The sequence below is a fragment of the Meleagris gallopavo genome, chromosome 2 (assembly GCF_000146605.3).
Source record: "Meleagris gallopavo isolate NT-WF06-2002-E0010 breed Aviagen turkey brand Nicholas breeding stock chromosome 2, Turkey_5.1, whole genome shotgun sequence".
NCBI lineage: Eukaryota > Metazoa > Chordata > Aves > Galliformes > Phasianidae > Meleagris > Meleagris gallopavo.
This window is the reverse complement of record NC_015012.2, coordinates 42,755,416-42,769,236: the sequence shown is the minus strand read 5'-3', so window position 1 is coordinate 42,769,236 and position 13,821 is coordinate 42,755,416. Positions and strand designations below refer to the sequence as shown.

The 13,821-nt window shown below is 35.8% G+C and overlaps 1 protein-coding gene across 2 annotated transcripts in view; it reads left to right on the top strand.

Annotated features, from left to right (window-relative positions):
• Window positions 1–12,633, top strand: part of QKI (QKI, KH domain containing RNA binding) — a 63,719-nt gene extending 51,086 nt beyond the window's left edge. For both annotated transcript variants that reach the window (XM_019612868.2, XM_031552441.1), the window contains exon 4: window positions 8,347–12,633. In XM_019612868.2, coding sequence (XP_019468413.1) covers window positions 8,347–8,544 — 198 coding nt within the window. In that variant the 3' untranslated portion in view covers window positions 8,545–12,633. The remainder of the gene's footprint in view (window positions 1–8,346) is intronic.
• Window positions 12,634–13,821: the final 1,188 nt, after the last annotated feature.

Below are 13,821 nucleotides of genomic sequence, written 5' to 3'. Positions count from 1 at the left end.
TTAGACACTCAGTAGGAGCAAAAGTCTATGTTAATTTGCCTGACTGTAACTGCACAATTAAAGCAGTTTATCAGCAGGGGTTAGGACAATCAGTGTGTTCTGATCCTTCATGTTATAAAATTACTCCTGTTGTTCAAACAGATACTGTAATTAGTGCATCATTTTCAACTGGTTTTCTGGAGAGCTGGTTTGGCATTTCGTCAGATAGAAATCTGTTTTTGCTACTTACCTAAGTGCTTATTTTGTATGCAATCCACTTCTAAAATAACTAGTATTGAAATGTTAACGTCAGGAGTATATCATGTGTTTATAGAGGTTTGGGGTGGGGTGTTCTTTTTCAGGGTGTTTTTTGCTCACCAGTTCTAGGAAGACTTAGATTTTCGTGGGGGGGGGGGAGGGGGGTAGGGGGAATGGAGTTGAGAACTATCTGGTGCACTACCGTGTTTCTATTTACAATTGTTGTTTCATACTAATATTTAATACTTAGCTTTTACATATATGAACAAGTTGCTTCATATCAGATAATTAAGATAACTGTTCTGTCCCTGGGAACATACATAACGAGCTTTCACGTAGAATAATTTCATGAGAGTGATGAACCAGCTTTTAAGTGGCAAATGTTTAAAATATAGTCCCTGTTTTGTTTACCAAGTTAGCAGAAAAAGATGATTGCAGTGTTGGTCAAAAACTCATTAAAAATTGACCCAGTAAAGATTGGGAATAATGAGTATGTTAGGGAAAACATTCTTAAGTTCCACTGGCTTGATTTTTATTAGTGGTTGAATAGTATTAGTATGCTAAATAACTCATAAGTTGGAACCTAACATTGCTGCATGGATATAGAACATATTAACTATTTTTAAAAAATACTTAAACTAGAGCAAGATTAGAATTCTCCTTCAGTAACCTTCAATTTGTCTCTTTCTAGTTAATTCAGTTTTTGTTTTAAAATTGCTTTAAATCAACATGTTAACCTTTTTATAAGTTCACGTGGCTTCTTTAAACTGTTCCTCAGTTTTATGTCCACAGTGTAAGAAGGATTTAAAACTATTAGAAAGCATCCAAAGGAGGGCTATGAAGGTGGTGGTGAAGGGTCTGCAGGGCAAGGTGTCTGAGTAGCAGCTAAGGTCTCTGGGTTGGTTCAGCCCAGAGAAGAGGAGCTGAGGGGAGGCCTCAGGGCAGCCTTACAGCTCCTCACAGGAAGTGGAGGGGCAGCACTGAGCTCTGCTCTGTGTGACAGCGACAGGGCCTGAGGGAGTGACATGGAGCTGTGTTGGGGAGGGACAGCTGAGGGTTAGGGATAGATTCTGCACCAGAGGTGGTTGGGCCCTGGAACAGGCTCCTGAAGCAGTCAGTGTTTACTAAGTGTTTGGACAGCACTCTCAGACACAGTGTTTGAATCTTGGTTGGTTCTGTGCAGAGCCAGGAGCTGGACTTCATGATCCTTTTGGATCTCTTCCAATTCAGGATACCCTTTAATGTTATGGCTCTTTAAACAAATATCTGTGCAAGTTTCATTATGAAACAGAAGTCTTCTCGTGGAACTACTGTCAGTACCTGTAGCACAGTTGATTAGGCAAAATACGTTATGGTAACTGTACTAAATAGCTAAATTTCTTCTTTCTGCATCATACCTACTCTAAGAAGTGGCTATGAATGGTTTATACTGTTTCTTATGTCTTAAGATAATTATAATTAAAGTACTTAGAATGTCACTGAATTAAACCCTTACTTAGATTAAAGGAATAAGGGTATGCTGATTCCTTTTAATTTTAGCATTCAAGTTGATGTTACATGCAAAAATTGTGTTTTAGTCCAGCTTTTCTGTATTTTTTTTTTGTCATTCAGTAGGAAGAACTTGTGGGTTAGCGAATACAGTATAATAATCTGTTGATGCAGGATGTGTTTGGTTACTGAGGTACAATCTCAGCATTCCCTTGAGCCAGGGGCTTTAAAGGTCTCTGCTACTGAGCTGTTTTGTATCTTGTAACAGCCAATATTTTTTTGGAATTTGTATGCATTTATGTTGGAAAAACTGCACAGGATGGGAGTTAATGCTATGGTCCATAGCTTTCTGAAAAGAAAATAAAAGCCTTGTGGGAAACACTGTTTTTTGTGGATCATGTTCTTTCTTTGTTGTCTGACTAATATATCCCTGTCTATCTATACAACTCAAAGTATTTGTTTTCAATGTTTCTTTCATTTTTCTTTAATGGCATTTTGACAGCTGGAAATGACCATATTTTGCTTCACCAGTTCTGTTTTTTAATTACTTTTAGTTCATGATGATACTGTGGTCTGGAGACTTTGTTGTGAGAAGTAAAGTCTGAGACCTAAAAATGTTCTCAATTAAAGTATTCTGTGACTGTGTGCCTTCATTCTCAAAATATTTTCCTCTTCACCACTTGATTATCTTGAACAATTTCAGTTAAACTTGACAGAAATGTAGCATTCTTTGGGGTTTTAAGTTATTTGAAAATTGCTGGCTGGATAGAGCGGAGGCATAGATTAACATCCCTGCACAAGCGGAAGGGATGTGCTGAGTTTTTAGTCATCTTTTTTTGCTTAGCTAACAGTAAGCTTGCATGGGTCAATCTGAAAGTACTGCCCCCTATTTCTTTACCTGGAAACAACAGATGCAAAGAGCACAATAACACTATTTCACTGAGCAAATTCTCAGCTACAAAAAAACCCTATTTTTTAACATAGTCACCATTGCTATGTATGCATTTTTGCTGCACTTCTAAAAATCTGCACCAGTGGAGATGACCCACGTTTCACAACTGCTTTGATGGCATTGTTGCTGTGAAAATGTTGCCCATGCAGTCCATATTTCATTGGCTCAAACAGATGGAAGTCAAAAAGCACGAAATCCAGACTATAAGAGTGAGCATTGTAGGACAGTCCAGCCAATATCAGCAATGTGCCCCACGATCTTAAAACATGTATGAGAAAGATTGTCTTCTTTTCCGGCCTGACTGGAAGTTTGATTCTTCAGCTTAGTTAGCATTGCACTGTAGCAGACAGAGTTGATGGTTTGTCTGAGTCCAAGAAATCAAGAAGGATCAACCCTTTCTTATCCCAAAAGACAGTGCACATCACTTTACTCACTGAGGGCTATGTCTTGAACTTTTTCATTGGTGGAGAATCCACATCGCTTCTTCATGAACTGCCATTTTAACTCAGGCTTGTAATGGTGACACCATGTCTTGTCCTTGGTGATGATGTGATCTCGGGAACTGTCACCTTCAGCTTCGTATTGGTTCAGTAGGTCCTGGCAAACTTGCGTGTGGTGTTATTTCTGTTCCTGGGACAGAAATCAACAGGAATCTGGATGTCATTATTTCTCATCATGGAACAAATTATTATTAAAGCTTGGCTGTTTAGCTGTTTAGATACAAATGAACATCAACAGAACTAATTATCTCTCCCCCCGCTCACCCCTGCCCCAACAGTACCTCAGACTGATTTCTGTGGAATTAAATTTCAAGGAATTGTAGAAAGATGTTTGAGTTGGTTTTTTGTTGTTTTTTTTTTAAGCTACTTGACCCAGTGACCTTAATAGCAAGTTAAATACTGAACAGGTTCCTTAAGTCCATTATTGCATACAAGTACCTTGAGGATAATAAGCATACACTTAACAGGCAGCAAAATGAAAATAAAATCTGTTTATGGAATTATTATTTATATCTAAGGGTAGTGAAATTTCTGCCAGACAAGGAGCACAGTGAAACTGCATCTGCCAGTTATATTACTGTTAATGTTCTTTAATTTAGCAGACAGGATAGTTTGGCTGTAATTAAGCTCTTCTAATACTGTTGTTCCCAAAGCTTGTGCCATACATCATTTTACACTGTAATTTCCTGCATCTTCTTTACCTCCATTTTTTCTGTATAATTCTTCCATAAACAATTTCAGGAATGCGTCAGATCTTCATGCTGTAAATTACTTATTGTATACATTATGCAATTTTGAATATATGTAATCAATTTACTTTTTCTGATCCTTTTTTCTCATTTTTTTGGTGCTGTTTTTTTCTTCTACACACATGGCCTTCCTGCTGTGCTAATGAATGTTTTTATCCAAAAGCAGTTCTCAAGGCATTTTCTGTCATCCATACGAGTCTTTATTTAGGCAGATTTGCCAAACTTGACAGTGTTGCTGAAAGACAGGAAACAATGGTCTCAGACCAAAGTATAAGAAATTCCACTTAAACACAACAGAAAGTTTTTCTACTATGACTGCTGTCAACGGTCAACAACCTGTTGGAATAGGTTGCTTGTAGAGGTTGTGGAATTTCCAGCTTTGGAGATGCTCAAAGCCTGGTCCTTAGCAACCTGCTCTAGTTGACTCTGCCGCTGAGAAGGGGATTGGAGTGGGTGGTCTTCAGGAGTTTCTTCTTATCTCATCTTGTGATGCCGTGAAACAATCTGATTGTCTTATCTATAAGTCAAAGTGAAGATAGCCATCATTTGTGATTTGGGGTCTAATCCCAGCAGGCAGCTGTGTTGAGGTAACTCTCTCTCCCCAAGTGGGGTGGAGGAGAGAATTGGAAAAGTGAAGTGTGAAAAGTCATGAGTTTAGATTAAGGCATTTGACTAGGTAAAGGAAAAGCTGCATGTACAAGGAAAGCAAAACAAGGAACTCATTTGCTACATTTCCATCAGCTGGCAGATGTTTACCCGCTTCCGGGCAGGGTTTATCACTCATAACAGTTAATGATAAATGTCATTACTCAGAATGTCGCTCCCTTCCTTCTTTTTTCCACTAGTTTTTCTTACTGAGCGTGGCACTGTTACAGTATGGGGCATCCCTTTGGCCAGTCTGCATCAGCTGTTCTGGTTCTGTCCTCACCCAGCTCCTTGTGCACCCCCAGTCTTCTCCCTGTTAAGGGCAGCATGAGAAGCTGAAGAGTCCTTGGCTCTTTATAAGCGCTACTCTGCAACATCTTAAAATATTGGTGTGTTATCACCACTGTTTTCATCAAAAATCCAAAGCACAGCATCATGTAAGTCTCTGTGAAGCAAATTAACTCCATATCAACCAAAACAACAATGCTTTCTACAGTAACCCCTTGTCATTCCCTTTTGGTTATCATTTTATCTTTTTCCATCCAAAAGCCAGAAACCATAAGTTTCAGACTCTACTTCATGAATATTAAGGATACTTTCCATGCATAGTTGCATATATATTTAATTTACTTGTTTGGCCTTTTGCAGCACTGGAAAAAGATGTTTTCAAAACTAGTTACATAAAGAAGAGAAGTTTTAATTATAGTGTTTTACTTTGAAGAAAATGTTTTCCCAGCTCATTCCTTCAGGATTTAAGGTAGCATAAAAAGTTGTACCTTTAAACTGGAATAGATCACAGGTTGTTTCTTTCATCATATGAGCATAACCCTGTAGTGCATTTTGGATCTGACTCAGTTGGAATTAATGATTTAGGGGATATTTGAATTTCCTGGTTTTAGTTTTTAAAGCAAACCAAGGAAACCCAGCCATTTACGTAACTTTTCACTCAATTTTTAATAAACAAGATGACAGATATTTGCAAAACTGTTAACTTACTAGGAAAGAAGCCTTATTGAACACGATGGGAGCAGTGGAGGAAGTCTAAGTCCAAGCATGTTGAGATAGAAGAAATTTGAAGCCTGTTCCCAACTATTCTCTTTTGTATCTAATTGTGTATTCAATATACATTGCGTAGACTTCCATTCTCCTTAATCTTGTTACAGGTTTGCCATTTGATTTAAGAAATTGTGCTCTCTATGGCAGCAAGGCTTTTATTAGTGTGTTGGAATATTTTATGGTCATAGTAAAAGAGCAGTAAATCCCCTATGCTAGTTCAGTTATCTTAACAAGTGTTTGTATGACTGCTTGTGCTGTGAGATCTGACCTATTAGCTCCTGTGATTACTGAACTTATACACAGTGCTTTCCACTTAAAAATAAATTGGGGGTGTGTAAGTCTTTGTGATACCTAATGGTATCATCTCTGTATTGTCTTACATGCAGCTTTTTAAAAACAAAACAAAAAAGCAACAGAAAGTTGTTCATACTACAACAGATTAATTTGAACCACAGCATCAATACTGGAGACTTTGTTAATCCAAAATATTTAAGTACCAAATTAAAGAGAGGCAGACGACCCTGTAATGTAATAAAGAATGTCTGTTGAGTCTTAAGGTTACAATGCAGACATGTATCAACTGGGACCATGTACATTTTATTTTTCTTTCTTAAAGGTAGTGAGACTTTGTACCATTCTGATCTTGTTGTGAAAGAAATCATTGGAGCGCTGCAGGCCTCTTTCTGTGTACCTGTATTGTGTGCTGCTATTGCATTGGTCTATAGCTGAAACCGTGTTTAGCCATTCCTTCTTTTTTAGGAAGAGAACTTGGTGTTTTATGTAGGGAAAGCTCTCCTCCTCATTTGTTCATTGTGTTCTGATATTTCCTGAGAGTTGCTGCTTGTGCAGTTTATCATGCATTTAATATAGTAGCGTACCAATACCTTTCCCACTATTTCAGTTCACCAGCTATCCATGCAAGAAGAGAGTGGCATGTTCTTCACTGTATCACTCTGCTGGCTTAGGATCCTTATCTGATTCATCTTAATTTTAACATTAATACTTTGCACTGCTTCATATAAGTAAAGTTTGTCATGATTTGAAAAACATAAAAAAGGAATTGTTTAAGTCGTAATTGTGGTGTTTTGATCATGATTGAGTGAAATAAGCTGAGAATACCTAGTGGTAAGATAGTTTCTCAAAAGATTAAATTCCAGCAGGGAGCATATTATAACTCACCTGTACTTTGTATCAGGTCCGGTTTTGTAAGTAAGAGCCTTTTTTTTTTTTTTCTAGCTTCTGAAATTTACAGATATATATTTACTCCTACTGTTGTTTAAAAAACTGCCTGAGATGATATTTCTAAACTAATCAAAAAGTCTCTGTTCTTATTATAAATGAATAAAATGAAAAAAAAAAAATCTTAGTGACTGATAATGGGAACTTGTGCATATGCGTGCATGTTACATAGAGAATAGTAAAAGGAAATTTACTTCGAAGTACTGATTATTTTACATAAATTTTCCATATACCTCTCACGGTTTTCCATTTTCATCCTTGTCTATTCCGCAAAACATTTCAGAATTAAAGCAGCTGAATTAAAGATGGATCACTGTTCCTTAGAATGTTCTTTCAGGTATTTATGAATATAAAGTACCGCATGTATTCGCTGCTAATAAATCTTTCTGATTTCCTGGAGGAAATTTGATTAAATTTAGGGTAAAAGACACATTTTACAATTAACATTACTTGCCTTCATTTTTTTTAAATGTGAGCTATAGTTATTTTTACAAGAAGGAGGCTTTTTTTAACACATTCTATTAAATTATAAATATTGTTATATTTAAGTTTAGCTAGCTTACTTCACTATTTAATAAAAATAGAGCTGGAAAGTTTTCTCTGTTGGATTAATTTTGTTTTTGAAAAAATGGATAACAGAATGTGTAAGTTAAACATACTGATATCTGTTGCTTAGAAGTATTTCTTACAAAAAAAAAAAATTCTTTAGCATGCCTTCCTCTTCCTTTAAAACTGTTATTAAGATTCATCTTTAAGTTTGTTGATGCCAATGATGTAACAGAATACCAGTGCAATAGTGACTGTCTTGTTATGTGGTCTTCTGTGAACAGTATTAAAGCAGCCTTGTCACCTCCTCCTCGCTTTCTCCTTCCATCCATTACATGTAGATATGTTTTGAAAATTACAACTTAAGTTCCCTTTTTAATGTGTTTTTGTTTCAAACTGTTCATCCATGAGTATTGAGAAGCAGTCCTCGACTCTGAAGAATTGCACTCTCGTCCTTTGGGGAGATTCAAATGAACTCTCTGTGTATGGTGCCTGTTTTCACTTCTCTTGAAAATACTGAGTTTCTTAACTTAAAAGTATGTTTCATCTGTTTAACCCTTGAAAGGCTGAAGAGAATAATGGAAGCAATAGTATTTCTCTTGTACTTTGTGTTCTTGTGTTCTTGTTGAGAAAGATATTGTTCAGAATTGAAGTGTTCTAAAAAAAAAAAAAAAAAGACGGTTCCAAAACACAACCCCCCCCAGACATTTTCTAAAAGACATTTTGAAAATTAAGTTCTTGTTAAATAACCACATAAAACAAAATTCTGTCTCCACAGTATCAAGGAGACTTTTCCTTTCTTCTGTCTTTTGTTGAAAGTACAGCTTGTGCTCTTCACATAAATGAGTTTATCTACTGTTTGTTTTTTTTTTATTATTATTATTTTTATACAGAATGTAGCAATGCTTCACAGAATCTATGGTTTGTATTTCAGGAAGAACAGAACCGAGGCAAGCCCAACTGGGAACATCTGAATGAAGATTTGCATGTACTTATCACTGTGGAGGATGCTCAAAACAGAGCAGAAATAAAACTGAAGAGGGCTGTTGAAGAAGTGAAAAAGTTACTGATACCTGCAGTAAGTATTTGTATATACAAGTCTTTGATTTACATTTCCAGGAGTTATTTCTGAAAAATAATTAATGTTTTAGCAGTAATAGAAAACCTACAGAGCAGTACCCTAAAGTAAAATTTAGATATTATTTTCTAATACTGTAATGATTTTTAAAAGTCTCACCCCTGATCAATTTATTCCTCAGAATTAGAGTAAATCTTTTAAAAGATGTTAGTTTTTATACCTGTTCAAGATAAATATATAGAAAATTCTTGTAACCTTTGTAAAACCACGCTGAGCTGCTGCAAACATTGGCTTTCTTACCTTCTTTCAATATAAGGATGTTTTGCTTTAAGGCTTTGAAAGTAAGATGTGTTTTTTGTTTGTTTGAGATGATTCTGATACTTCAAGAAAAGAAGGCATGTTTTCTCAGATCACTGTATTAAACACCTTCCAAAACTCCTCTGGAATACAATATTACAACATTGCCATAACTGATAGTAAGGAAAAATAAATATTCTAAAGTTAGAAAATGGGCTGTCTTCCTGATTCCTTGAAAATATTAACTGCCTTCTGCCTAGCTGGATGACTTTAACTTTTGAAAGTTAAAAAAGTTCAAAACCTTAAAAGGCTTTAACTTTTTTGGGGAACAGAGTTATCATTCTCAGGCCTGCTGTGTATTCTCACTCAAGACAAGTTGACTCAGCATGGCAGTATAGTGCATTCCATGCAAGTTTCTTCCATCTTGTGCTGATTTTTTACCACCACTTTAGTGTCATTTTATCATGATAAAAATAAACTGAATCTTCTTAATTGGAGGAAATTTTTGCCTCATGAGGAAAATGAGTTCCTTGTGTGAAGGAGAGTGGTACTTGGTATTAAAATGACCAAATGATTTTGGATGCTTGGTGAATGTTAGTAGAGGCTGGCTGTAAGGAAGCTTGTGGTAAGCAGAAGCCATATTAAAAAAAAAAAAAAATCAGAACACATGTTTAGAAGTTACCGAAGGTCAGGAAAGAATCTTAATTTTTCAATTAACAAAATAGTCATATATTAAATAGGAAGTATAACATAGATCACTTTGCATGTTTTCAATCTCTGAAAACAGATACAACAAGAAAAAGTACATCTTCAGAATCTATCTATCCATTTATTGATGGATTTATTGATTATCTACAACATGTTAGGATTGATGTGATATATACTTGTTTTTTGCTACAGCCTAGTGTGCCTGTTCAGTTCGTATTGTAATCAGCTGCACAATCAAATTCTGGGTTGAGGCAATTTGAGGGTTGAAAAGTTCTGTTTTAGGATAGAAAGATGTGAATTGAAAACTTACATGAAAGAAAACAGAAACCTTTAAGTAATCACACCAAACAGAAGGGGGAAGAAATTCTAGCTAACTCTACGGTGGGGCAAATTCTGGCTGTCGAAAGGTTCCAAAGATTCTTTAAGAGATATGAATAGAAATCTGGAAATTTATTGAATACTTGCAACTGTATTGTTTTCCAAAAAATGTCAGATTAAAATTGATTCCAGAAAAAAAAAATAAAATAAAAAAGATTTTTTTTTTCATCCAACTGGGATCAAATTTGAGATTATGTGGGAGATAAAACTAATTCTCATTCTTATGAGATTCTGTGAATTGACAGTGTTTTCATTTTCTAAGATATGTTTTAGAAAAGCAAGTTTGGGGTAGATACGATTTCTTCAAACAAGAAGATTGAAATTGTTATGGTCAATATATTAAAAAAAAACTAGTTCCATTTTGTAGTGACAGTACAGAAATAGGCATATTAAAACAGATTTTCATTTGAAGGTACTTGGGGGAAATAAAGGCTTTTTCAGTAGTAAAAAGTAGTACTTCTCGTATTTAAAAATCTGAACTGATACTGATGTTTTTCCTTGTGGATGTGATTTTATTATTTCCCCTTTTCACAATTTATCTTAAGAAATAAAAAGGATAACTTGAGATAAATTGGCTGAAGAAGCCATTTTTCTCCCTGACGAGAAAGGAGGAGAAAGGCCAATGTTTTTATTTTTTCCAATAAATTTACATTTCTTTGGAATGAAAATTGATACTTATTTGCTATACTTCAGGTTCTGTAAAAACTAATTCTTTTCCTTTTTCCATACTTCAGTGAGATATTGGTCATTATCTGTACCTGCAAGATCTTACAGTATTGCTTCTTTCATGTTTTTCTCTAAAGAAAAACAGGAAGAATAAAGCAGTTTGCACTCTTTGGGGAACACACTGACCTGTTCTGCCCTTATGTCCTTTTCTAAAGTGGATCCTACAGGTTATCGATCTTTCCTCTCCTCATTTTTAGAGCTTTGAGTGTTTATTTGTTATTTGCGAGAGTTCAGTAAAGATGGGTAGTTCTTTCAAAGGATAGACAAAAGATAGTCTGGTTTGTACAATTCTAGAAAGTACAAAAAAAGTCAGAGTTGTGTCTTACATAAGGGGACAGATGTCATACTTCATCTGTGTATCTGTGTATATTATACTATTAAAAATGTAAAATGATTATTTTGGGTACTGGGCAGTACAGCTAAGACCCTCTCCTTCAGAATTATTTTGTGTTCTAAGGTGCATTGAATAAACTATACAGCTAGGCGACAACATGAAGTGATAGGTGAACAATTGGCTGAGGGTTCAGGCTCAAAGATTTTCAGTAAATGGGGTTATGTCAAGCTGGTGGCCAGTCACTAGTGGGGCTCCACAGGACTCAGCAGTGTGTCTTAGCAGCCCAAAGGGCCAACTGTACCCTGGGGTACGTCAGGCCCAGCACTGCCAGCCAGGCGAGGGAAGAGGTTTATCCCACTGTGTTCTGTGCTGTGCAGCCTCACCTCCAGCACTGGGTGTAGGTACCACAATATAAGGATGTAAAACTGTGCGCATCCAAAGTAATGTATGCCAAAGGAAATGATTGTTCCACTCCACTCTGTGCTGGTGCAGCCTCACCTTGAGTACTGTGTGAAGTTTTGGGCACCGCAATATAAGAAAGTTATGCAACTGTTAGTGTCCAGAGTAGTGCTGTGAAGGTGATGAAGGGTCCAGAGGGCAACTATGAGGAGAAAATCTTGGTGTTGTCAGCCTGAAGGAGGAATCTGAGTGGCTTCTACTTCACTATTCTAATTCAGTGTGGGATTAGTGTATAAGCTGTAGTTCTACTTAGTTGCTGTCTCTCATCTTGTATGAAGACAACTGCAGAACAGTGAGTGCTCCCTCTCAGACTGGTTACTTTACTTGCCACTATTGTAAAAGTATTTCAAACTTGTAATGGGTAGGAAAGTCTGTTTAATAGAAGGTTGTATTGTTTTTTCAGTACATTTGGCTGTTGCCAGTAATAGAGATTTTTAGACTTATCAATCTTGAACATCGTTAAATTTAGCAGTATGGGGAAAAGTATCTTTGTTATTAAATTTGGTAATTCATCCTGAGTAGTAGTAGATGCTTATGTTGTAGCTGATAAATTTAAAAATGGTGTAAGGAAACAATGCAAAATAAAGCAGTAACTAGAACACGCTTTCCACACAAAGAATATTTGCAGTGTAAGTTCATCAAGAGTAACAAATGACTTAATAATAGAGAAATTGGAAATTAATTGTAATAGTCTTTGGGTCATGTTTCAGAAAAACCTTGTGGAACTGCAAAGCCTCAAATGCTAAAGCAGAAGTACCAAGCTGAGGTGAAGACTAATGGATTAATTGCTGTTACTGTCCTTTAACAATATCATAGTTGCTGACATTACTGAAGCTTATTTCCAGTAAGCTGTTTTGTAGGCTAAATAAATAGGCATTAGTGGAACTGGGAAATAATGGAGTTAAAGCATGCACTGTCTTTTAAACATTTTCATAAAAAACAGAAGATAGCTATGCTTAACAAATAATAGGGTAGTATAAGAAAAAAAATGTCAGAATGAGAACAGCTGTGGAAGTATGTGAAAATTGCCCAAGAGGCTGAAGCAGTTGCTGAAAATGATTGATTGAATCTTCTTGAGTCAAGGTTTTACTATTGGGTAAATTTATTTTGGCCTAAGGGGCTGATAAGGTTTAAGTGCAAAGTACTACAAGAAAAGTGAAAATAGGAGCAGGGAACAGAGTGCTTAGAAGGTGTGTTAACCAGGACAGTACAATAAGAAATGCTGGCTGTTTTCAGGGGGGGAAAAAAAAAAAGCAAATGAACAGTGCTGTAATAAAAATGGCTTCACAAAGTTCCAACCTAATTCTAGATCACGGAGAACAAGAGAAGGTCATGCTGATGATGGCTGCTTTCAGTATCCAAAAAATGTTTAGAGTAAATGAAATTCTGGGAAGAAATCTGGAGGAATAGCATTTGATTTTCATCTTGAAGATAGTTAGCCATCTTGTTTCTTTGATGAAAAATAACTGTATAAAAAATGAAATAGCAAATAATTCACTGTAAGCATCATGGACTTCAAGAACTTGCTATTCTTCATTACGTTCAGTGTCTTGAAGCATAGTATGCCAACAAAAGCATCAGCAAAGTAGAGCTTTCTATGAAGATATAATACAGACATTACTAAAATAAACATTAGTGACGCAGTAGTTAAAAATATCTGTGTTAAATGGGATGCAGTCTCTTCTTCAATGTCTATTGCTTTACCTTGTGAAGAAACGTTAGAGAAAGACAGTACAAGCCTTTCATGGTGATACGGAATGGCTTGTTTTGCTAAAAAAAAGTAACTTTTCTCCATGGTAGCTTGGTTCTAACATAAAAGGATTTCACATATAGACTGACTTCTTCCAAATGCTAGCTATATTCTTTATCAAAGCAGCAGCAGAAAGTGACATTACAGTATTTCATCTGGTTTAATGTGTTACATGCTGCATGGGTTTTCTACAAATTGGAATGTCCTTTGTAGTCATGTTTAGTATATAAATATTGACTGTCCTCCTTGTTTACTCTTTATTACTAGAAATGTTACTTTAATGTTTCTGTTTTTAGTCACAAACAGGACTATATGTCAAATAACAGGAGAGAATATCATAAAAGGGCAACCGTACTGACAGAATATGTTGCTGTTTTCAGCTGGGTTAGTTAAAAGCATTAAAGCGTTTCTTTCCCAGACTGCCTTCAGCAGATGTGATACAGTGGGACTCTTCTATTAAGCAAAGAAGAAAAAAAGCAATTTCTAATACTTCCATTATAAATGTAGTTGCAAATTTTGGTTGTGAATTATTTTCAGTTTTCTCGAGGATGTCTTTATTTTTACTCTGGCATTTATGTGTGCTGGATTCCATACCCAAGAACTAATTTGATAGCAAAAACCCAGTGCAGTAGAAGGAGTTTTATTCCTGCCTTAGCTTTAGTAAGGAAGGAAAAAAAAA